Raw genomic sequence first — 26,966 nt, forward strand, 5'->3', positions numbered from 1 at the left:
TGAGAAATCAGGTGGGGGATTAAATAATTATTTGGGGAAAGGGATTATCTGGGATTTAAGGGAATTTTTTGCATCCCCTGGAAGTAAAAATAACATGACTTTCGGGACATAAATGTAATATATAATATATTGTATATATACATATAATATTTATAATATTGTAATACGATATAATAGAATTGTTTATACTTATAGTATTTATAATATTATGTAATACAATATAATTCAAATTATATATATATATGAACACATGAATACACAAATATATATACACATACATATATACACATGCACACACATATACATATACACATGTATAGACACAAACATGCTACACATATGAACACATGAATACAGAAATATATGCACACATATACACACATATATACACATGCACACACATATACATATACACATGTACACACAAACATGCTACACATATGAACACATGAATACAGAAATATATGCACACATATACACATACATATATACACATGCACACACATATACATATACACACATGTATACACACAAATATGCTAAACATACGAACACATAAATATACACAAATATATACACACACATATATACACATGCACACACATATACATATACACACAAATATGCTAAACATACAAACACATAAATATACACAAATATATACACACACATATATACACATGCACACACATATACGTATACACACATGTATACACACAAATATTGTACGCATATGAACACATGAATACACAAATATATATAAACACATATATATATGAGATCACACATGCATACACACAAATATGCTAAACATATGAACACGTGAATACACAAATATATATACACACATATACACATACATATATATACATGCACACACATATACATATACACATGTATACACACAAATATGCTAAACATATGAACACATGAATACACAAATATATGCACACATATACACACATATATACACATGCACACACATATACATATACACATGTACACACAAACATGCTACACATATGAACACATGAATACAGAAATATATGCACACATATACACATACATATATACACATGCACACACATGTATACACACAAATATGCTAAACATACAAACACATAAATATACACAAATATATACACACACGTATACACATACATATATACACATGCACACACATATACATATACACATATGTATACACACAAATATGCTAAACATACGAACACATAAATATACACAAATATATACACACACATATATACACATGCACACACATATACATATACACACATGTATACACACAAATATTGTACGCATATGAACACATGAATACACAAATATATATAAACACATATATATACGAGATCACACATGCATACACACAAATATGCTAAACATATGAACACGTGAATACACAAATATATATACACACATATACACATACATATATATACATGCACACACATATACATATACACACATGTATACACACAAATATGCTAAACATACGAACACATAAATATACACAAATATATATACACACATGTATACACATACATATATACACATGCACGCATATATACATATATACACATGAATACACACAAATATGCTAAACATACGAACACATAAATATACACAAATATATACACACACGTATACACACACATATATACACATGCACACACATATACATATACACACATGTATACACACAAATATGCTAAACATACGAACACATAAATATACACAAATATATATACACACACGTATACACATACACACACATATACATATACACACATGTATACACACAAATATGCTACACATATGAACAAATGAATACACAAATATATATAAACACATATATACGAGATCACACATGCATACACACAAATATGCTAAACATATGAACACATGAATACACAAATATATATACACACATATACACATACATATATACACATGCACACACATATACATATACACACATGTATACACACAAATATGCTACACATGAATACATGGATAAACATATATATATACACATGCACACACATATACATATACACACATGTATACACACAAATATGCTACACATATGAATACATGAATACACATGAATACACAAATATATATACACACATATATATACGAGAACACACATATACATATACACACATGTATACATACAAATATGCTACACATATGAACAAATGAATACACAAATATATGCACACATATACACACACATATACATATACACATGTATACACACAAATATGGTACACATATGAACACATGAATACACAAATATATGCACACATATACACACACATATATACACATGCACACACAAATACATATACACACATGTATACATACAAATATGCTACACATATGAACAAATGAATACACAAATATATGCACACATATACACACACATATATACACATGCACACACATATACATATACACACATGTATACATACAAATATGCTACACATATGAACAAATGAATACACAAATATATGCACACATATACACACACATATATACACATGCACACACATATACATATACACATGTATACACACAAATATGGTACACATATGAACACATGAATACACAAATATATGCACACATATACACACACATATATACACATGCACACACATATACATATACACACATGTATACATACAAATATGCTACACATATGAACAAATGAATACACAAATATATGCACACATATACACACACATATATACACATGCACACACATATACATATACACACATGTATACATACAAATATGCTACACATATGAACAAATGAATACACAAATATATGCACACATATACACACACATATATACACATGCACACACATATACATATACACATGTATACACACAAATATGGTACACATATGAACACATGAATACACAAATATATGCACACATATACACACACATATATACACATGCACACACATATACATATACACACATGTATACATACAAATATGCTACACATATGAACAAATGAATACACAAATATATGCACACATATACACACACATATATACACATGCACACACATATACATATACACACATGTATACATACAAATATGCTACACATATGAACACATGAATACACAAATATATGCACACATATACACACACATATATACACATGCACACACATATACATATACACACATGTATACATACAAATATGCTACACATATGAACAAATGAATACACAAATATATGCACACATATACACACACATATATACACATGCACACACATATACATATACACACATGTATACATACAAATATGCTACACATATGAACAAATGAATACACAAATATATGCACACATATACACACACATATATACACATGCACACACATATACATATACACATGTATACACACAAATATGGTACACATATGAACACATGAATACACAAATATATGCACACATATACACACACATATATACACATGCACACACATATACATATACACACATGTATACATACAAATATGCTACACATATGAACAAATGAATACACAAATATATGCACACATATACACACACATATATACACATGCACACACATATACATATACACATGTATAGACACAAATATGGTACACATATGAACACATGAATACACAAATATATGCACACATATACACACACATATATACACATGCACACACATATACATATACACATGTATAGACACAAATATGGTACACATATGAACACATGAATACACAAATATATGCACACATATACACACACATATATACACATGCACACACATATACATATACACATGTATAGACACAAATATGGTACACATATGAACATATGAATACACAAATATATGCACACATATACACACACATATATATACATGCACACACATACATATACACATGTATAGACACAAATATGCTAAACATATGAATACACATGAATACACAAATATATATACACACATATATATACGAGAATACACATATACACAAATATATACACACACATAAACACATATACACAGACTGGACCACAGCAACGCATGCCAGGGGACAGCTAGTATTACAATATAATGGCATAGAAATGTTGCATGCTGCTGGAAGGTTTTATGGCACCGTAAATTAGTTAAATTACCCTCCCCATGTGAAGCGGTATCTAAATTTCCTACTTGAGAGATGCAACTGTCTTTTGGGCTGCATAGGTCGACAGCAAGCTAGACTAATCGCCGGGAGCTCACTCCAACCCAGGCTGGCTTCGAACTCATGACCTCAGTAATGATTAAATGCAGCTAGCGCCCAGCTAGCTGCACGACCGCCTGGTCCATTACAGGCTGTTCCTTCCCAGGCCCGATGCAAGGAGATCCTGGGAGTTGTAGTTTGGCAAGGCCCATAGGCTTCTCTGGGTGCACCTTCTACAGCAGATATGGGCTCACCGAAGTTCTTTCCTCAGGCTCTCTTCTCTCTCACCCTCCTATCCTTCCTTCCTGCTCTCTCTTTCCTTCCTCCTTCCCTCCCTCTTCCTCCTTCCATCTTCCTTCCTTCTTCCCTCTTTCCCTACCTTCTCTATTTCCTTTATCTTTCCCTTCCTTCCTTCTTTCCTTCCTCTTTCCCTCTCGTCTTCTTCCTTCCCTTTTGCCCTTCCTTCCATCTCTCTTTTTTATCCTTCACTTGCTCCTTCCTTCCTTCCCTCCCTCCCTCCTTTCCAAATATCCTTCCCTACCTTCTCTATTTCCTTTATCTTTCCCTTCCTTCCTTCCTTCCTTCCTTCCTCTTTCCCTCTCGTCTTCCTTCCTTCCTTCCTTCCTTCCTTCCTTCCTTCCTTCCTTCCTTCCTTCCTTCCTTCCCTTTTGCCCTTCCTTCCTTCTCTTCCTCCCTTTCTCCCTTCCTTCTCTTTTTCCTTCCCTCCCTCCCTCCCTTCTTTCCAAATATCCTTCCCTACCTTCTCTATTTCCTTTATCTTTCCCTTCCTTCCTTCCTTCCTTCCTTCCTTCCTTCCTTCCTTCCTTCTCTTCCTCCCTTTCTCCCTTCCTTCTCTTTTTCCTTCCCTCCCTCCCTCCCTTCTTTCCAAATATCCTTCCCTACCTTCTCTATTTCCTTTATCTTTCCCTTCCTTCATTCCTTCCTTCCTCTCTCCCTCTCGTCTTCCTTCCTTCCCCTTTTCTTTCCTTCCTTCTCTCTTTATCTTTCCCTTCCCTTCCTCCCTCCCTTCCTCCCATCTCTTTTCCCTCCCTCCCTCCCTTCCTTCCTTCCTTCTCTCTTCCCTTCCTCCTTCCCTTCCTTCCATCCTTCCTTTCCACCCTTCCCACCCTTCCTTCCTTCCTTCCTTCCTTCCTTCCTTCCTTCCTTCCTTCCTTCCTTCTCTCTTCCCTCCCTCTGTCTTTCTCCTTTCAACTTCCCCTTCCTCCCTTTTGTCCTTCTCTCTTTTCGTCCTCCTCCCCTCCCTCTCTTCCTTTTCTCTTTCCTTCTTCCTTCCTTCCTTCCCTCCCTCCCTCCCTCCCTCCCTTCCTTCTCTCTTTCCTTCCTTCTCTCTTTCCTTCCTTCTCTCTTTCCTTCCTTTTCTCTTTCCCTCCTCCTTCCTCCCTCCCTCCCTCCCTTCCATCCTTTCCTTCCAGCCTTCCTTCCATTCCTTCCTTCTCTTTTTCCTCCCTCCCTCCCTCCCTTCCTTCCTTGCTTCTCTCTTTCCTTCCTTCTCTCTTTCCTTCCTCCTTTCCCCCTCCTTTCCTTCTCTCTTTCCTTCCTTTTCTCTTTCCTTCCTTCCTTCCTTCCTTCCTTCCTCCCTCCCTCCTTCCTTTCCTTCCTCCCTCCCTCCCTCCCTTCCCTCTTTCCTTCTCTTTCCTTCCTCCCTCCTTCCCTTCCCTTCCTTCCTTCCTTTTCTCCTTCCTCCCTCCCTCCCTCCCTCCCTCCCTCCCTCCCTCCCTTCTTTCTCTCTTTCCTTCTCTCCTTCCTCCTTCCCTCCCTCCCTTCCTTCCTTCCTTCCTTCCTTCCTCCTTCCCTTCCTTCCTTCCTCCTCGCAGGAAGTGCTAGCATGTTACCCGCAAAGTAGAAAGTGTCCCCGTGCCTGTTCTTCACTCTTCAGATTGCCTGCAGATGAGCCTCCCCTTGCACTGCCGGGGCCCTTAGCCAGGGACCTTGGTGAACTAGAACTCCCAGAAGCCCATAACATTGAGCCAAAGCTGCATAGAGGAAGGGCAGGTGGAAGGACAGGTGGGAGGGCGAGAGGGAACCTGGAACTGGGTGTTGACTGTCAACAGGTGTTGACTGTACACAACTCTCCTTCCTTGACCTCTCTCTCGGTGCCGGGTTCGAGTCCGAACTGGTTCCGAAGCGGCTACTGGTTGTGCCGTACTGGTTCACCTCCAGTCTTTTGCTGTCCGGTAAACAATCCCTCCTCCTCCTCCCACATAAACACCTTTTCGGGGCCCCAAACCGCATCTCCCAAGCAGAAGGCAAGGCAGTGCGGACAGAGAGGAAGAAGGGAAACTACATCTCCTGTAAACCCAAAGGTAAGCTCGGATGCGGGGTCCCCTGTCCGTCTTTTGGGGGGGATCGATGCTTCGTCTTTCGCTTCCCAATCCTTTTTCGGACTCTAGAACGAATACAACTCAACGCCACTTGAACTCCCATGGCTCAAAGCTAACAAGAGTCATGGGAGTTGTAGTTTTCTAAAGGGCTGCCTGCGATGGAGAAGGGATGGAGTTTTGCCAGCAATTGCCCAATGTTGCTCAGTGTTGTAGTTTCCCAAAGGGCAAGACCGCACTCCATATTTTAATCCCCATGGATCAATGTTATGGAATCTCGGGAGTTGTAGTTTCCCAAAGGGCCAAACTGCATTCTGTACTTCAATCCCCATATCCCAATGTTACAGGATACTGGGAGTTGTAGTTTCTCAATAGACCAGATAGTAGTCTATACTTTAATCCCCATGACTCAATGTTATGGAATCTCGGGAGTTGTAGTTTCCCAAAGGGCCAAACTGCATTCCATACTTAAATCCCCATGGCCCAATGTTACAGGAAACTGGGAGTTGTAGTTTCCCAAAGGGCCAAACTGCATTCTATACTTAAATCCCCATGGCCCAATGTTACAGGATACCGGGAGTTGTAGTTTCCCAAAGGGCCAGACTGCATTCTATACTTCAATCCCCATGGTCCAATGTTACAGGAAATTGGAAATTGTAGTTTCTCAATGGACCAGATAGCATTCTATACTTAAATCCCCATGGCCCAATGTTACAGGATACTGGGAGTTGTAGTTTCCCAAAGTACTAGACTTCATTTTATACTTTAATCCCTATGGCCCAATGTTACAGGAAACTGGGAGTTGTAGTTTCCCAAAGGGCCAAACTGCATTCTATACTTCAATCCCCATGGCTCAATGTTACAGGAGACTGGGAGTTGTAGTTTCCTAAGGGACAGACTGCATTCTATACTTCAATCCCCATGGCCCAGTGTTACAGGATACTGGGAGCTGCAGTTTTCCAAAAGGTCAGACTGCATTCGATATTTCAATCCCCATGGCTCAATGTTATGGGATATTGAAAGTCATAGTTTCCCAAAAGGCCAGTACATTGTATACTTTAATCCCCATGGCTCTATGTTACAGGATACTGGGAGTTGTAGTTTCTCAATAGACCAGATAGCATTCTATATTTTAATCCCCATGACTCAATGTTATGGAATCTCGGAGTTGTAGTTTCCCAAAGGACGAGACAGCATTCTATACTTCAGTCCCCATGGCCCAATGTTACAGGATCCTGGGAGTTGTAGTTTCCCAAAGGACTGGGCTGCATTTATATAGTTTAATCTCCATGTCTCAGTGCAACGGTACCCTGGGAGTTGTAGTTTCTCAATAGACCAGATAGCATTCTATATTTTAATCCCCATGACTCAATGTTATGGAATCTCGGAGTTGTAGTTTCCCAAAGGACCAGACTGTATTCTATATTTCAATCCCCATGGCTCAATGTTACAGAATACTGGGAGCTGCAGTTTCCCAAAGGGTCTGACTGCAATCTATACTTCAATCCCCTTGGCTCAATGTTACGGGACACTGGGAGTTGTAGTTTCCCAAAAGGCCAGTACATTCTATACTTCAGTTCCCATGGCTCTATGTTATGGGATCCTGGGAGTTATAGTTTCCCATAGACCAGACTGCATTCTGTACTTCAATCCCCATGGCTCAATGTTACAGGATCCCGGGAGTTGTAGTTTCCCAAAGGGCCGGACTGCATTTATATACTTTAACCTCCACGTGTCAGTGCAACGGTACCCTGGGAGATGTAGTTTCCTAAGGGGGGGGTGTTGTTTCCTATGGTGAAACGGATGGGGTTGGCCAATGCTGCGAGACCCCGGGAGTTGTAGTTTCCCAAGGATCCCATAGCAGAGAGTGCTGGTACTTTACAAAACTACAGATCACGAAATGATATGGTTTAATTAATTTCCCCCTTCCTAAGCCATGGATTTCGAGGCGCTTCCCAAGATCGGAGATGCCGAAAAGGAGAGCGAGATGGGATTCGTCCACGGAGTCTCTGGACCTGGTGAGTTGTAGTATTAATAATAATAATAATAGTACAATATATTATTATTGTATTGTTATAGTATTATTATTATTATTAATAATAATAATAATAATAATAATAATAATATATTATTATTATTATTATTATTATTATTGGAGAAACCCCTTAGCAGTTGTATGTTTATGTATCATTTATTTATTTATTTGTTTATTTAAATAATTACGAAATTATTGATTATTTCCCATTTTAACTATTATTATTGTATTATTATATTATTATTGTATTATTATATTATTATTATTAATTTATTATTATTAATTTATTATTATTAATTTATTATTATTATTATTATTGTAGAAACTCCTTAGCAGTTGTATGATTATGTATTGTTTATTTATTTGTTTGTTTGTTTATTTAAATTATTACTAAATTATTGATTATTTTCCATTTTATCTATTATTATTGTAGTATTATATTATTATTGTATTGTTATATTATAATTATTATTAATTTATTATTATTATTAATTTATTATTATTAATTTATTATTATTATTATTATTATTATTATTGGAGAAACTCCTCAGCAGTTGCATGTTTATGTATCATTTATTTATTTATTTAAATTATTACTAAATTATTGATTATTTCGCTTTTTATCTATTATTATTGTATTATTATATTATTATTAATTTAATTATATTTATTATTATTATTGTTATTATTATTATTATTATTATTATTATTATTGGAGAAACCCCTTAGCAGTTGTATGATTATGTATCGTTTATTTATTTATTTGTTTGTTTATTTAAATTATTACTAAATTATTGATTATTTTCCATTTTAGCTATTATTATTATATTATTATATTATTATTATTGTTATATTATTATTAATAATTTATTATTATTATTAATTTATTATTATTATTATTATTATTATTATTGGAGAAACCCCTTAGCAGTTGCATGTTTATGTATCATTTATTTATTTATTTGTTTATTTAAATTATTACTAAATTATTGATTATTTCCCATTTTATCTATTATTGTTGTATTGTTATATTATTATTATTAATAATTTATTATTATTATTTAAATTATTACTAAATTATTGATTATTTTCCATTTTCTCTATTATTGTTGTATTGTTATATTATTATTATTATTAATTTATTATTATTATTTAAATTATTACTAAATTATTGATTATTTTCCATTTTCTCTATTAATATTGTATTATTATAGTATTATTAATTTATATTATTATTATTATTGGAGAAACACCTTAGCACTTGCATGTTTATGTATCATTAATTAATTAATTTATTTAAATTAACACTAAATTATTGATTATTTTCCATTTATCTGTTATTATTGTATATTATTATTATTAATTTATTATTATTATTATTATTATTATTATTAGGGAAATCCCTTAACAGTTGCATGTTTATGTATCATTTATTATTATTATTTACATTATTACTAAATTATTGATTATTTTCCATTTTCTCTATTATTATTGTATTATTATATTATTAATTTATTATTATTATTATTATTACTATTAGTATTAGGGAAACCCCTTAACAGTTGCATGTTTATGTATCATTTATTTATTTAAATTATTACTATTTATTATTTTCCATTTTCTCTATTATTATAGTATTATTTTAGTATTATTAATTTGTTTTATTATTATTTTATTATTATTATTACTATTAGTATTAGGGAAACCCCTTAGCAGTTGCATGTTTATGTATCATTTATTTATTTATTTAAATTATTTCTAAATTATTGAGATTTGCTATTTTATCTATTATTATTGTATTGTATTATATTATATTATTATTATTAATTTATATTATTATTATTATTATTGGGGAAACCCCTTAGCAGTTGCATGTTAATGTATCATTTATTTATTTATTTATTTATTTAAATTAACACTAAATTATTGATTATTTTCCATTTTATCTATTATTATTGTATTATATTATTATTATTATTATTATTATTAAATTATTATTATTATTATTATTATTATTATTATTATTATTATTATTAGAGAAACCCCTTAGCAGTTGCATGTTTATCATTTATTTATTTATTTATTTATTAATTTATTGATACATTATTGATAATTTGCCATATTATTCCCCCCCCCCTTTAGTGGTGATTGCCTGCAAGATGTCGGGTGCTGCCATGTACGAGCTGGTGCGTGTCGGCCACTTTGAGCTGGTGGGCGAGATCATCCGCCTGGAGGGAGACCTGGCCACCATCCAGGTCTACGAGGAGACCTGTATCCTTCCCAAATGGATGGATGGAGGGATAGATAGATAGATAGATAGATAGATGGATAGATAGATAATAGACAGACAGAAGGTACAGAGATACTGTAGAGTGGCGATAGAGAGTTTGGCTCAATACTTTGCGAGGAGAAAAGGTGGATGGATATACAGATGGCTGGATAGATAGATAGATGGAATAGATAGATAATATATAATTAGATAGATGGATGGAAAGATAGAAGGATGGAATAGGTAGATAATATATAATTAGATGGATGGATGGATGGATGGATGGATGGATGGATAGATAGATAGATGATAGATAGATAGATAGATAGATAGATAGAAGGGATTAGAGATGCTGGATGGATGGATGGATAGATAGATAGATAGATAGATAGATAGATAGATAGATAGATAGATAGTTAGTAAGTAGAGATGCTGGATGGATGGATGGATGGATAGATAGATAGATAGTAAGTAGAGATGCTGGATGGATGGATGGTTAGATGGTTAGGTGGATGAATAGCTAGATGGACGGATAGATGGATGGATGGACGGATAGATAGATAGATAGATAGATAGATAGATAGATAGATAGATAGATAGTAGAGATGCTGGATGGATGGATGGTTAGATGGCTACATGGATGAATAGATGGATGGATGGATGGATGGATGGATGGATGGATGGATAGATAGTAAGTAGAGATGCTGGATGGATGGTTAGATGGTCAGATGGATGAATAGCTAGATGGATAGATGGATGGATGGATGGATGGATAGATAGATAGATAGATAGATAGATAGATAGTAAGTAGAGATGCTGTATGGATGGTTAGATGGTCAGATGGATGAATAGCTAGATGGATGGATGGATGGATGGATGGATGGATGGATGGATGGATAGATGGATGGATGGATAGATAGATAGATAGATAGATAGTAGAGATGCTGGATGGATGGATGGTTAGATGGTTACATGGATGAATAGCTAGATGGATGGATGGATAAATAGATAGATAAATTGATCATACTAGGTGGATGGATCGAGGGATGGATGGATTGACAGAAAGAGAGCGAGCGAGAGAGAGAGAGTGAAAGAGAGATCCTGCCATCTAGAAGGATGTTGATGGCGGTTGGAATCCATGCTCAGACGTGGTGGCCCATGTGGTCCTCTCTTATGCTATGATTCTCCGCACACGCATGTCTGTGTTGTCCTGAGCGCGGTCCTGTCCAGCGGGGGTGTGCGTGGGGGACCCGGTCCTGCGCACGGGGAAGCCCCTCTCGGTGGAGCTGGGCCCCGGGATCATGGGCTCCATCTTTGACGGGATCCAGCGGCCGCTGAAGGACATCACGGAGCTGACCAAGAGCATCTACATCCCGCGCGGCATCAACATCCCCGCCTTGTCCAGGGAGGCCAAGTGGGAGTTCACCCCCAGCCCCAACATCCAGGTAGGAGGAGGTGATGATGATGATGATGGCCTGGGTTGAGGCTAATTTATGCGGGGAGGCTAATTTAACTAATTTACAATGCCATAAAACTCTCCAGCAGCATGCAGAAGAATGAGGAAGTACTCCATCAAAAGCCTGAAAGACAGTTGCACCTGTCAAGTAGGAAATTTAGGTACCGCTTTATGCGGGGAGGCTAATCTAACTAATTTGCGATGCCATAAAACTCTCCAGCAGCATGCAGAAGAATGAGGAAGTACTCCATCAAAAGCCTGAAAGACAGTTGCATCTGTCAGGTAGGAAATTTAGGTACCGCTTTATGCAGGGTGGCTAATTTAACTAATTTACGATGCCATAAAACTCTCCAGCAGCATGCAGAAGAATGAGGAAGTACTCCATCAAAAGCCTGAAAGACATTTGCAGGTGTGAAGTAGGAAATTTAGGTCCCGCTTTATGCAGGGAGGCTAAACGAACTAATTTGCGATGCCATAAAACTCTCCAGCAGCATGCAGAAGAATGAGGAAGTACTCCATCAAAAGCCTGAAAGACAGTTGCAGCTGTCAAGTAGGAAATTTAGGTAACGCATTATGTGGGGAGGCTAATCTAACTAATTTACGATGCCACAAAACTCTCCAGCAGCATGCAGAAGAATGAGGAAGTACTCCATCAAAGGATTTGGTGTCACAAAGTAGACTGTGAAGCAACAGCTCCCCTTGTGGCCAGAACCAAGCATACCCTCATGGAATGTTAAATTTCCTCTGTGTCTGTCTATAGATATTGTATGTCTAATGGCATTGAATGTTTGCCATGTATATGTGCACTGTAATCCGTCCTGAGTCCCTTGTGGGGTGAGAAGGGTGGGATATAAATACTGTATGTATATATATATATATATATAGAGAGAGAGAGAGAATATATTAATATATCTATATATGCATATAGAGGTAGATAAAGGTAGAGGAAAGGTAGAAGAGATACATAACTGAGAGATAACATATCTAGAGAAGGGATAGATAGATAGATAGATAGATAGAGAGAGAGAGAGAGAGATAGACAACTCCAATGTGGCCGAAGAGGTTCTCTCACAAATCCCGCAACAACAAACCAGGGATAATCTTGCAGCACTGCCTAGTTTGGAAGAAGTCAGCAATGCCATTAGCCAACACAAAACAACAAAGCCAGCGGACCTGATGGGATCCCTTGAAAGAGGGAGGACCTGAGCTGACACAGTTCCACCAGCTCATTGAAAAAGGTGACCTTGGAGGCATCTGCAGAAAACACTGGCTCTTCAGCGATGAGCACCAGTCGGACATGACTGGACTACTTGTCAAGGGGAAACCTTTACCTTTGGAGTCGTCATTTTGTAAACACCCAAACGCAGCTGCATTGTGGCCGAAGAGGTTCTCTCACAAATCCCACAACAACAAACCAGGGATGAGCTTGCAGCACTGCCTAGTTTGGAATGCGATCAGCCAACAAGAAAATAACAAAGCCAGCGGACCTGATGGGATCCCTGCTGAAATCTTGAAAGAGGGAGGACCTGAGCTGACACAGTTCCACAAGCTCATTGAAAAAGGGACCTTGGAGGTGTCTGTGGAAAACACCGGCTCTTCGACTGGACTACATGTCAAGGGGAAACCTTTACCTTTGGAGTCATCATTTTGTAAACACCCCAAACGCAGCTGCAAGGTGGCCAAAGAGGTTCTCTCACACATCCTGCAACAACAAGACAGGGATGAGCTTGCAGCACTGCCTAGTTTGGAATGCGATCAGCCAACAAGAAGATAACAAAGCCAGCGGACCTGATGGGATCCCTGCTGAAATCTTGAAAGAGGGAGGACCTGACCTGACACAATTCCACTAGCTCATTGAAAAAGGTGACCTTGGAGGCATCTGTGGAAAACGCCGGCTCTTCGGCGATGAGCACCAGTTGGACATGACTGGACTACATGTCAAGGGGAAACCTTTACCTTTGGAGTCATCATTTTGTAAACACCCCAAACGCAGCTGCAGTGTGGCCGAAGAGGTTCTCTCACAAATCCCGCAACAACAAACCAGGGATGAGATTGCAGCACTGCCTAGTTTGGAAGAAGTCATCAATGCGATCAGCCAACAAGAAAATAACAAAGCCAGCGGACCTGATGGGATCCCTGCTGAAATCTTGAAAGAGGGAGGACCTGAGCTGACACAGTTCCACCAGCTCATTGAAAAAGGTGACCTTGGAGGCATCTGTGGAAAACACCGGCTCTTCGACTGGACTACATGTCAAGGGGAAACATTTACCTTTGGAGTCACCATTTTGTAAACACCCAAACGCAGCTGCAATGTGGTCGAAGAGGTTCTCTCACAAATCCCACAACAACAAACCAGGGATGAGCTTGCAGCACTGCCTAGTTTGGAATGCGATCAGCCAACAAGAAGATAACAAAGCCAGCGGACCTGATGGGATCCCTGCTGAAATCTTGAAAGAGGGAGGACCTGAGCTGACACAGTTCCACCAGCTCATTGAAAAAGGGACCTTGGAGGTGTCTGTGGAAAACACCGGCTCTTCGACTGGACTACATGTCAAGGGGAAACCTTTACCTTTGGAGTCATCATTTTGTAAACACCCCAAACGCAGCTGCAAGGTGGCCAAAGAGGTTCTCTCACACATCCTGCAACAACAAGACAGGGATGAGCTTGCAGCACTGCCTAGTTTGGAATGCAATCAGCCAACAAGAAAGTAACAAAGCCAGCGGACCTGATGGGATCCCTGATGAAATCTTGAAAGAGGGAGGACCTGAGCTGACACAGTTCCACCAGCTCATTGAAAAAGGTGACCTTGGAGGCATCTGCCGAAAACGCCGGCTCTTTGGTGATGAGCACCAGTTGGAGATGACACCCAAACGCAGCTGTAATGTGGCTGAAGAGGTTCTCTCACCCTCTGAGCTCTGCGAGTGCAGCATTTTTCCAAATGAAGTAGAGTGTTTGAGGTCTGGGACATCCGTAAGGATACCAAGGTGTTTGTTTATAAAGATATTCTCCTCCAACCCTGCTATACACCTGCAAAACGTGGACTGTCTACAGACGTCAACATTGACGCTGAAATTCAACACCGTCTGAGCTCTGCGAGTGCAGCATTCTTCCGAATGAAGCAGAGAGTGTTTGAGGTCTGGGACATCCGTAAGGATACCAAGGTGCTTGTTTATAAAGCTATTCTCCTCCAACCCTGCTATACGCCTGCGAAACGTGGACTGTCTACAGATGTCAACATTGATGCTGAAATTCAACACCGTCTGAGCTCTGCGAGTGCAGCATTCTTCCGAATGAAACAGAGAGTGGTTGAGGACCAGGACATCTGTAGGGAAACCAAAGTGCTTGCTTATATAGCTATTCCTCTCCCAACCCTGCTATATGTCTGCAAAATGTGGACTGTCTACATTTTTTTAAATTGTTTTATTGGTTTTTCCCACTCCCCCCCTCCCCTCCTTGTACATGCCATTTATACATCAAACTACAGAAGTTACATTTGAAATATCAGTCTCAGTCTTAATTTTTCTGCTCCACATCCTAACACATTCTCTAAATAATTCCGAACTGGTTCCCACATCCTCTTAGTTATTGTAACCTTTTCAATGTTATCTATATTATTCCATTTGCAATTTGTTATTTCCACATTTAACATATTCACTATATAGTTATACCAATTAATCAGCGTCCATTTTGTTTTGTCTTTCCAACCCCTCACTAAAACAATTTGTGCACAAGCGATTAATTTGTCAACCATTTTTTCCTTTTGTATATTCTTCACTCCTGCTATTCGTGCATGTAGTATATTTCTATTAATTATTACTATTTGTAAGTTTAACATTCTATTGATTTCCCCTTCAATCCTTTCCCAGTATTCTTGCACTTGATCACATTCCCATATCATAGGATTCAACACCCCTCTTTGTTCACAGCCATGCCGACACCTCTCCTTGATCCCTGGTACAAAGCGTGAAAGTTGTGCAGGAGTTCTGTACCATTTTTGTAACATTTTCCTTCTTGCTTCCCTTAATACATTATACTTTTCTTTTGCTATATTACTTATTTCCCTTTGGATGTCTTCCCTCTCCATTTCCATGTCCAATCTCCATGTTTGGAAAATTTCCTCTATTATTTCTTCTTTTACTGTTATAATTTGGTCGTACAGATCTCCTGCCACTTTCTTCTCCCCTCTCAAACATTTCCTAATCACCTTCTCAAATGGACTATCCTGTTCTCTAATGTTTCCCCCTCCGTCTAAAAATTTCCTGTCTTATAGCCCAGCTTTGAATCCAATTCCCTGACCCTATCCAATTCTGAATTTCTTTTTGTTCTACGGGGTTTCCATCCTCTGTATATAGATCCTCTACTAACCTTTTCCCTCTGCTTTCAATCAGTCTCAATGTTCTGCCTATCATTTCATCATTATTATAATTCATCTGCCATATAGTTGCCATCTTATTCTCATTACCTGGATTTAACTTCTTCTTTCTTTTTTTCCACACTTTTACTGTTCCTTTAAAGTGTTCCTTAAGTTCTGTTTCCTCTCTCCTCTTCCATTCCCTAAATATTATTTCTTTTCCTTTAATATTATTTATTATCTTCTCCATATTTACCCATTTTTTTTTCCGTATACTGTATTTCCAGCAATCTTTGGATTTGAAATGCATCATGATAAACTTCCAGACTTGGGATCCCCCAGCCTCCCTCTTCTTCTTTTGCATTTAACCATTTATCCCTTATTCTGGGTCTTTTCCCGCCAACTGCCCATATTCTTATTCTTATGTGGACTGTCTACAGACGTCAACATTGACACTGAAATTCAACACCGTCTGAGCTCTGCGAGTGCAGAATTCTTCCGAATGAAGCAGAGAGTGTTTGAGGACCAGGACATCCGTAGGGAAACCAAAGTGCTTGCTTATATAGCTATTCCTCTCCCAACCCTGCTATATGTCTGCAAAATGTGGACTGTCTACAGACGTCAACATTGACACTGAAATTCAACACCACCTGAGCTCTGCGAGTGCAGAATTCTTCTGAATGAAGCAGAGAATGTTTGAGGACCGGGACATCTGTAGGGAGACCAAGGTACTTGTTTATAAAGCTATTCTCCTCCCAACCCTGCAAAACGTGGACTGTCTACAGACGTAAACATTGACACTGAAATTCAACACTGTCTGAGCTCTGCGAGTGCAGAATTCTTCTGAATGAAGCAGAGAGTGTTTGAGGACCGGGACATCCGTAGGGAAACCAAGGTACTTGTTTATAAAGCTATTCTCCTCCCAACACTGCAAAACGTGGACAGTCTACAGATGTCACATGCAACTCCTGGAACGATTCCATCAGCGCTGCCTCTGGAAAATCTCCAAATCTCCTGGGAAGACAAGCGGACAAATGTCAGCATGCTGGAAGAAGCAAAGACCACCAGCATTGAAGCGATGGTCCTCTGCCATCAACTCCGCTGGACCAGCCACGTTGTCCGGATGCCTGACCACCGTCTCCCAAAGCAGTTGCTCTACTCCGAACTCAAGAACGGAAAACGGAATGTTGTGGGCAGGAAAAGAGATTTAGAGATGGGGTCAAAGCCAACCTTAAAAACTCTGGCATAGACACTGAGAACTGGGAAGACCTGGCTCTTGAGCGCTCCAGCTGGAGGTCAGCTGTGACCAGCAGTGCTGCAGAATTTGAAGACGAACAAATGGAGGGTGAAAAGATTGATTGATCCATTTGTGTACTGTTTTTTTTTCCTCTTTAGGTTGGGAGCCACTTAACCGGCGGGGATGTTTACGGTGTGGTTCGCGAAAACTCGCTCATCAAACATAAGATCATGGTGCCGCCACGGTCCAAGGGCACCGTCACCCATATTGTGCCCACCGGGAGTTACGACGCTTCGGTAATAACAACAACAACAATATATCATAATTATTGCCAAATATATCATAATTATTGCCAGAATGACTCTTATTATTTCCCCCAAAGGACGTGGTTCTGGAGCTGGACTTTGAGGGAGTGAAGGAGAAGCTGACCATGGTCCAAGTCTGGCCCGTCCGGCAGATCCGCCCCGTCTCCGAAAAGCTGCCCGCCAACAACCCCCTCCTCACCGGACAGAGGGTCCTGGACGCCCTTTTCCCGTAAGGAACCCCCCCCCCCAATTCGTCCTGTTGACACCCACTCTTTGGGGTGAAAGGCTGCAATGGTTCTAGGGTGTGGACAGGCTCTGAATCTAGGAACACCATACTGGGTGCTAATGGGATGGGTGGGTAGGATATGGGCATATCTATGTGATAGATAGATAGATAGATAGATAGATAGATAGATAGATAGATAGATGGATGGATGGATGGATGGATGGATGGATGGATGGATGGATGGATAGATGGATGGATAGATAGATAGATAGATGGATGGATAAATAGCTGGATGGATAAATAGCTGGATGGATGGATGGATGGATGGATGGATGGATGGATGGATAGATAGATAGATAGATAGATAGATAGATGGTTAGATGGATGGTTAGATGGATGGTTAGATGGATGGAAGAATAGCTAGATGGATGGATAGATGGTTAGATGGCTAGATGGCTAGATGGATGAATAGCTAGATGGATAGATAGATAGACAGACACAGCTAGAGGGTTGGATGGATGGATGAATAGCTGGATGGATGGACAGATGGATGATGGAAAGATGGTTAGATGGATGGATGAATAGCTAGCTGGATGGATGGATGGATGGATAGATAGATAGATAGATAGATAGATGATTGATAGATGGTTAGCTGGAAGGACGAATATCTAGATGGATGGATAGATAGATGGTTAGATTGATGGATGAATATCTAGATGGATGGATAGATGGTTAGATGGATGGATGAATAGATGGATGAATGGATGGATGGGTAGAAAGATGGTTAGATGGTTAGATGGATGGATGAATAGATGGATGAATGGATGAATGGGTAGAAAGATGGTTAGATGGTTAGATGGATGGATGAATAGCTAGATGGATGGATGGATGGATGGATTGATAGATGGTTAGATGGTTAGATGAATGAATAGCTGGATTGATTGATGTATGTATGGATGGATGGATAGATGGTTAGATAGATAGATGGTTAGATAGATGGATGAATAGCTAGATGGATGGATGGATGGATGGATTAATGGATGGATGGATAGATAGATAGATAGATAGATAGATAGATAGATAGATAGCTGGCTGGCCGGCTAGCTACCTAGATGGATGGATGGATGGTTGGATGGATGGATGGATGGATGAATGAATGGCTAGATGGATGGATGGGTGGATAAATAGTTAGATGGAGGGATTGATGGATGGATGGTAGAATGGATGGATAGATAGGTATGCTGTCCGAGTTCATTCCTACCCTCAGGACTGCCACTCCCATAATCCTCTCCCCACAGATGCGTCCAGGGGGGCACCACAGCCATCCCGGGGGCCTTTGGTTGTGGCAAGACAGTCATCTCCCAGTCGCTCTCCAAATACTCCAACAGCGACGTCATCATCTACGTGGGGTGTGGCGAGCGGGGCAACGAGATGTCCGAGGTTCTGCGGGACTTCCCTGAGGTGAGAAAGAAGAAGCCGTTCCGTCTCACTACTCCAAACATGGATGGATGGATGGATGGATGGATGGATGGGTAGAAAGATGGTTAGATGGTTAGATTGATGGATGAATAGCTGGATGGATGGATAGATGATGGATAGATGGTTAGATGGATGGATGAATAGCTAGCTGGATGGATGGATGGATGGATAGATAGATAGATAGATAGATGGTTAGATGGAAGGATGAATAGCTAGATGGATGGATGGATAGATGGATAGATAGATAGATGGTTAAATGGATGGATGAATATCTAGATGGATGGATAGATAGGTGGTTAGATGGATGGATGAATAGCTGGATGGATGGATGGATGGATAGATGATTAGATGGATGGATGAATAGCTGGATGGATGGATGGATGGATAGATAGATAGATAGATAGATAGATAGATAGATAGATAGATAGATGGTTAGATGGAAGGATGAATAGCTAGATGGATGGATGGATGGATGGATGGATGGATGGATGGATAGGTAGATAGATAGATAGATAGATAGATAGATAGATAGATAGATAGATAGATAGATGGTTAGATGGATGGATGAATATCTAGATGGATGGATGGATAGATAGATGGATAGATAGATAGATAGATAGATAGATAGATAGATAGATAGATAGATAGATAGATGGTTAGATGGAAGGATGAATAGCTAGATGGATGGATGGATAGATGGATGGATAGATAGGTGGTTAGATGGATGGATGAATAGCTGGATGGATGGATGGATAGATGATTAGATGGATGGATGAATAGCTAGCTGGATGGATGGATGGATGGATGGATGGATGGATAGATAGATAGATAGATAGATAGATAGATAGATAGATAGATGGTTAGATGGTAGGATGAATAGCTAGATGGATGGATGGATGGATGGATGGATGGATAGGTAGGTAGGTAGGTAGGTAGGTAGGTAGATAGATAGATAGATAGATAGATAGATGGTTAGAGGGATGGATGAATATCTAGATGGATGGATGGATGGATAGATGGATAGATAGATAGATAGATGGTTAGATGGAAGGATGAATAGCTAGATGGATGGATGGATGGATAGATAGGTGGTTAGATGGATGGATGAATAGCTAGCTGGATGGATAGATAGATAGATAGATAGATGGTTAGATGGAAGGATGAATAGCTAGATGGATGGATGGATGGATGGATGGATAGATAGATAGATAGATAGATAGATAGATAGATGGTTAGATGGATGGATGAATATCTAGATGGATGGATGGATAGATGGATGGATGGATGGGTAGAAAGATGGTTAGATCTGGAGGGGGGTTATGGCGACAACTTCCCTTGACCTGGACTTTTAGGGGCCCACTTGACCCCAGTTCTCCCACTGAATGCTTCCTCATAGCTCACCATGGAAGTGGACGGCAAGACGGAGACCATCATGAAGCGTACCTCCTTGGTTGCCAACACATCCAACATGCCGGTGGCGGCGAGAGAGGCCTCCATTTATACAGGTGAGATGGAGGGGAGGAAAGATGCATTTTGACTCATCCCGCAAGGTGTCCCCCTCCCTCCCAATATTTCCCGTTCCTCTCTTCCATTTCAGGAATCACTTTGTCGGAATACTTCCGCGACATGGGTTACCACGTCAGCATGATGGCCGACTCCACTTCCCGCTGGGCCGAGGCCCTCCGTGAAATCTCGGGACGCCTGGCGGAGATGCCCGCGGGTATTTATGCGCCAAAGTACAGCTCCCAGGATCCCATATAGCATTGAGGCAAGGAAATCGGGGCGAAACTGAATTCGTTCCGCAGTGTAGACACACTCTTACATTTCTTCTGTTTCCAATTACAGATAGCGGCTACCCGGCTTATTTGGGTGCCCGCTTGGCTTCCTTCTACGAACGCGCCGGACGCGTCAAGTGCCTGGGCAGCCCGGAGCGGGAAGGGAGCGTCAGCATCGTCGGGGCGTGAGTCTTCTTCTCTCTAATCTTCTCTTTCTGTGTTGACAAACAGTGCAAACTACAGATCCCAGGGTCCCATCACATTGAGCCATGGCATTCATTCTAGAACTTGTGAAACTAGGTCCATAGCCTTCCATGAGTACATCCAGAACAGTGGTACTCAACCTGGGGGTCGCGCCCCCCAGGGGGGTCACCTGGCCATTTTGGAGGGGTCACGAGACCGCCTCCTTTGGCCCCGCCCCAAGGCAGGCTGATCACATGGTCTGCAGCCCCTCCCACAACAAAGAGGTTAGGTAAAATAGCAAACCAACACACACATACTAGGGCTGGGCGGTTTCGTTTCGTAATTTCGTAATTCGTTAAAAATTCGTTATTTTTTTTTGATAACGAAGCGATATTGAACCATTTAGGAGCAACTAAAAAACGAAACAATTTTTTTCCAATTCGTTCCGTAATTGTTTCGGAATTGTTTCGTTATTGATTCGTTATTGATTCGTTATTGATTCGTTATTGATTCGTTATTGATTCGTAAATGTTTCGTTATTATTTCCGCATGTCTGGTGCAAGTTTTAGGGTTGCTGTTTGTTTTCTCAGTGAAAAAAAAAATATAATTATCACACCAACAGTCAACAACAGAGGGAGAGGGAAGCTTCAGAAGTTTTTTTAGCGTATTGCGCGATCGCGGCCGCCATTAACGAATCGATTTGTAATTGTTTCGTAATTGTTTTATGATTTCCGAAATTTCGTAAATATCGAACTTTTTTTAAGGAAAATTTTGGAATTCTTTTAAATAACGAAACGCAAAACCCCCCCCCCTAAAAACGAATCGAGTTTAGAAACAAATTTTTCCGTGTTTGGACAGCCCTATATACCTTATAAAACTACAGCTCCTAGAATTCACGTCACATTGAGCCATGACGGTCAAAAATGGGCCGGACTCCATTCATTCTAGATGCACCCATGGAAGGCTGTGGGCCTTGCAAAACTATAATTCCCTGAGGTTCCATCAGAGGTGGCCCTAGGTAATTTTCAATGGTAAGCAAACAGTATTTTGCCCCCCCCCCCCAACCAATCACTGATATATATTTTCTGTTCGTCGTGGGAGTTCTGTATGCCATATTTGGTTCAGTTCCATCATTGGTGGAGTTCAGAATGCTCTTTGATTGTAGGTGTTGCACCCCAGAGCAGGAAACGAGACCCTAAGATAACAATCCACCACACTTGACTATGGGAAAAAACAATCCCTTTTTATTGATGAAAAATGGTTACAAAATAGAGGAAAATGCAAAGTCAAAAAGCCACAGTAAAATTCAGCAGTCAGCAATATCCATGAACTAGATCAAAAACCAAAAGCAACTCTGTAAAAACCTGGAACCTGTTAGCAATCCACTAACCGTACTTGGAGCACTAGAAGCCTCTTGGGATGTAGGCCACGGGAAACGGGAACTCTGCCAAGGTAATACCTCAGTCTAAACGATGCCTGATCTAACGAGTCAACCCGGCGAGAGGCACTTAAAGCTGAAGAAACTGTTTCGTGACACGCCTCCAGGCTTTGAAGCCTGTGTTTCCTTTTCCCTTAATCTGCTTGACCTTCGCAGACTCTGCGATTCACTCCTGTTTTTCCAAATCTGTCCTTTTCTATCCTCATTAAGGATCCCAGGTGTTAGCTGTTCTGGAGAGCTATCACCGCTTGGCTCTGACACATTCTCATCCGAATGTGTAGTTTCACTTTCCAAGCCTGCAGGAGTTTCTTCTACACTGACCTCAGAATCAACATTTTCATTACCATCAGGGAAAAATACATTTTCAGTAGCATCAGGAAATACAATCAGAGAATCAGGTTCAGGTTCAGGTTCACACCCAGGCTGAACCCCAACAGTAGGTGAACTATACATCCCAGTAACTACAACTCGCATATGTCAAGGTCTATTTTCCCCCAAGATCGCCTCAAGAGCGCCCCTAGGCAAAATCAACTCTACCGCGATGGCTTACTTTGCGTAAGGGTTGAGCCGCCCCTGGGTTCCGTAGCAGGCAAAGTGCATCAGTTCTACAGTGTAAAGTTTGGATCGAGACTCGAGACATGGGGAGAGTTTACGCCTGTTTGAATCACCTTTTTGGTGGGATTTATAGTTCACCTTCTTTCCCTTTGACCCCTTCAGGGTGTCCCCTCCCGGAGGAGACTTTTCAGACCCGGTTACTTCGGCGACATTGGGAATCGTCCAGGTGAGTTTTAAGAGCAGCGGAGAAAATGGGATGAATAGGATGTTGCGGGATGCGCTGGTACTTGAAATGATTTATGGTTTCCAAATCACAAACTCCTCCCTGAGCCGCCGTGCTCTGGATAGCAAGTGTCCTCATCAGATAGTGACATACAACATAGGCAGATACTCACACTGAGTCACACAGGAGAGAGAAAGATGGATGCTTTCATTCTCCTTCTCTAATGATGACGTACTTGCAAACTCACCAGGTAGTAACATACAACATAGGCAGATACTCACATTGAGTCACACAGGAGAGAGAAAGGTGGATGCTTTCATTCTCCTTCTCTCCTTCTCTAATGATGACGTACTTGCAAACAATCAGAGTAACCAGGTAGTAACATACAACATAGGCAGATACTCACATTGAGTCACACAGGAGAGAGAAAGATGGATGCTTTCATTCTCCTTCTCTAATGATGATGTATTGCAAACAATCAGAGTAATCAGATAGTAACATACAACATAGGCAGATACTCACACTGAGTCACAGAGGAGAGAGAAAGATGGATGCTTTCATTCTCCTTCTCTAATGATGATGTATTGCAAACAATCAGAGTAATCAGATAGTAACATACAACATAGGCAGATACTCACACTGAGTCACACAGGAGAGAGAAAGATGGATGCTTTCATTCTCCTTCTCTAATGATGATGTATTGCAAACAATCAGAGTAATCAGATAGTAACATACAACATAGGTAGATACTCACACTGAGTCACAGAGGAGAGAGAAAGATGGATGCTTACATTCTCCTTCTCTAATGATGATGTATTGCAAACAATCAGAGTAATCAGATAGTAACATACAACATAGGCAGATACTCACACTGAGTCACACAGGAGAGAGAAAGATGGATGCTTTCATTTTCCTTAAATAATGATGATGGTGATGTCCATCAAACAGTATTTCCATTTAACATGGAAGATTGTGTCTCCAAAATGGGGATGATGGTTTGGATGGCTTTCCCCTCCCCTGACCTCTAGGTCTTTTGGGGTCTGGACAAGAAGCTGGCCCAGCGGAAGCACTTCCCGTCCGTCAACTGGCTGATCAGCTACAGCAAATACATGCGGGCTTTGGACGAGCACTATGAGCGGCACTACCCCGAATTCGTCTCCCTCCGGACCAAGGCCAAGGAGATCCTCCAGGAGGAGGAGGACCTGGCCGAGATTGTCCAGCTGGTCGGAAAGGTGCGTCCGTCGCTTTCCTGTAACGCCTCTGCCATGAATACTTTTTGAACCCTAAAAAAATATTTATTTATTTATTTATTTATTTAGCAGTTTTGTATCCCGGTCTTCTCACCTCCGTTCGAGGGATTCAGGCTGGTTTCCAACATCAATATTACAGACAGTCATTCAAACATCATATTCTAAATCACACTAAAACATTAAAATAGCAAAATACAATCATCTAATTACAGTGGTCAGTCGACATCAAAAATCATTATTCGTCATCATCCATCCATGTCACAGGATCATGGCCCATTCGTTGAATGCCAATCCCCAAAGCCAAGTTTTCACCTGTTTCCTGAACGTTAAGATCGAAGGGGCAGTTCTGATCTCCAGTGGAAGGGAGTTCCAGAGTCGAGGGGCCACTACCGAGAAGGCCCTGCCTCTCGTCCCCACCAGCCGCGCCTGTGAGGCTGGTGGGATCGAGAGCAGGGCCCCTCCAGACGATCTTAGCAATCTTGATGGTTCATAGGGGAGGATACGTTCGGACAGGTAAATTGGGCCGGAGTCTTTTAGGGCTTTATAGGTTAAGACCAGCACTTTGAATTGTGCTCGGAAGCTGACTGGCAGCCAGTGGAGCTGGCGCAACAGAGGAGTCGTATGCTCCCTGTACCCCGCTCCCGTTAGTAGTCTGGCTGCCGCACGTTGGACTAATTGAAGCTTCCGGGCAGTCTTCAGAGGCAACCCCACGTAGAGAGCGTTGCAGTAATCTAAACGGGATGTAACCAAAGCGTGGACCACCGTGGCCAAATCAGACTTCCCAAGGTACGGGCGCAGCAAAAGCTCCCCTGACCACCGCTGAAACCTGGGGCTCCAGGCTCAGCGATGAGTCCAGGATCACTCCCAGGCTGCGAACCTGCGTCTTCAGGGGGAGTGTGACCCCGTCCAGCACAGGCTGTAACCCTATACCCTGTTCAGCCTTTCGACTGACCAGGAGGACCTCTGTCTTGTCTGGATTCAGTTTCAATCTGTTGTCCCTCATCCAGTCCGTCACAGCGGCCAAGCACCAGTTCAGGACCTCGACAGCCTCCTTAGTAGCAGGTGGAAAGGAGTGACAGAGTTGGACATCATCTACGTACAGATGACACCGCACCCCGAATCTCCGGATGATCTCTCCCAACAGCTTTATGTAAATGTTAAACAACATAGGGGACAGTACTGAACCCTGCGGGACTCCACAGTGCAATGGCCGTGGGGTTGAGCAGGAGTCCCCTAGCGACACCTTCTGGGATCACTCCACGAGAAAGGACTGGAGCCACTGCAAAGCAGTACCCCCAAGGCCCATTCCCGCGAGGCGTCCCAGAAGGATACCGTGGTCGACGGTATCGTAGCTCCGATGAGAGGTCCAGCAAAACTAACAGGGACACACTCCCCCTGTCCAGTTCCCAGCGAAGATCATCCACTAAGGCGACCAAGGCTGTCTCCGTACCATGCCCCGGCCTAAAGCCAGACTGCACCGGATCTAGATAATCCGTGTCTACTAGGAACTCCTGGAGTTGCGAGGCCACCACACGTTCCAGGACTTTGCCCAAATGTTCTTCTATTCTGTTTCCAGTGAGACGGAACATATCAGGCA

The 26,966-nt window shown here is 40.7% G+C and overlaps 1 protein-coding gene across 2 annotated transcripts in view; it reads left to right on the forward strand.

Annotated features, from left to right (window-relative positions):
- Positions 1-6,109: 6,109 nt before the first annotated feature.
- Positions 6,110-26,966, forward strand: part of LOC132764454 (V-type proton ATPase catalytic subunit A-like) — a 27,534-nt gene continuing 6,677 nt past the window's right edge. Inside the window, exons 1-12 of one of the 2 annotated variants that reach the window (XM_067472573.1) lie at positions 6,110-6,571; positions 8,521-8,604; positions 10,764-10,892; positions 12,121-12,335; positions 18,094-18,231; positions 18,318-18,469; positions 19,765-19,927; positions 21,342-21,450; positions 21,543-21,665; positions 21,791-21,905; positions 24,059-24,122; positions 25,148-25,351. In XM_067472573.1, the coding sequence (XP_067328674.1) occupies positions 8,523-8,604; positions 10,764-10,892; positions 12,121-12,335; positions 18,094-18,231; positions 18,318-18,469; positions 19,765-19,927; positions 21,342-21,450; positions 21,543-21,665; positions 21,791-21,905; positions 24,059-24,122; positions 25,148-25,351 (1,494 nt within the window). In that variant the 5' untranslated portion in view covers positions 6,110-6,571; positions 8,521-8,522. Of the gene's footprint in view, positions 6,572-8,400; positions 8,605-10,763; positions 10,893-12,120; positions 12,336-18,093; positions 18,232-18,317; positions 18,470-19,764; positions 19,928-21,341; positions 21,451-21,542; positions 21,666-21,790; positions 21,906-24,058; positions 24,123-25,147; positions 25,352-26,966 lie in introns of those variants that run through there. The other variant, XM_060758483.2, reaches the window with a different exon arrangement.

This window comes from Anolis sagrei, chromosome 12 (genome assembly GCF_037176765.1).
Source record: "Anolis sagrei isolate rAnoSag1 chromosome 12, rAnoSag1.mat, whole genome shotgun sequence".
NCBI lineage: Eukaryota > Metazoa > Chordata > Lepidosauria > Squamata > Dactyloidae > Anolis > Anolis sagrei.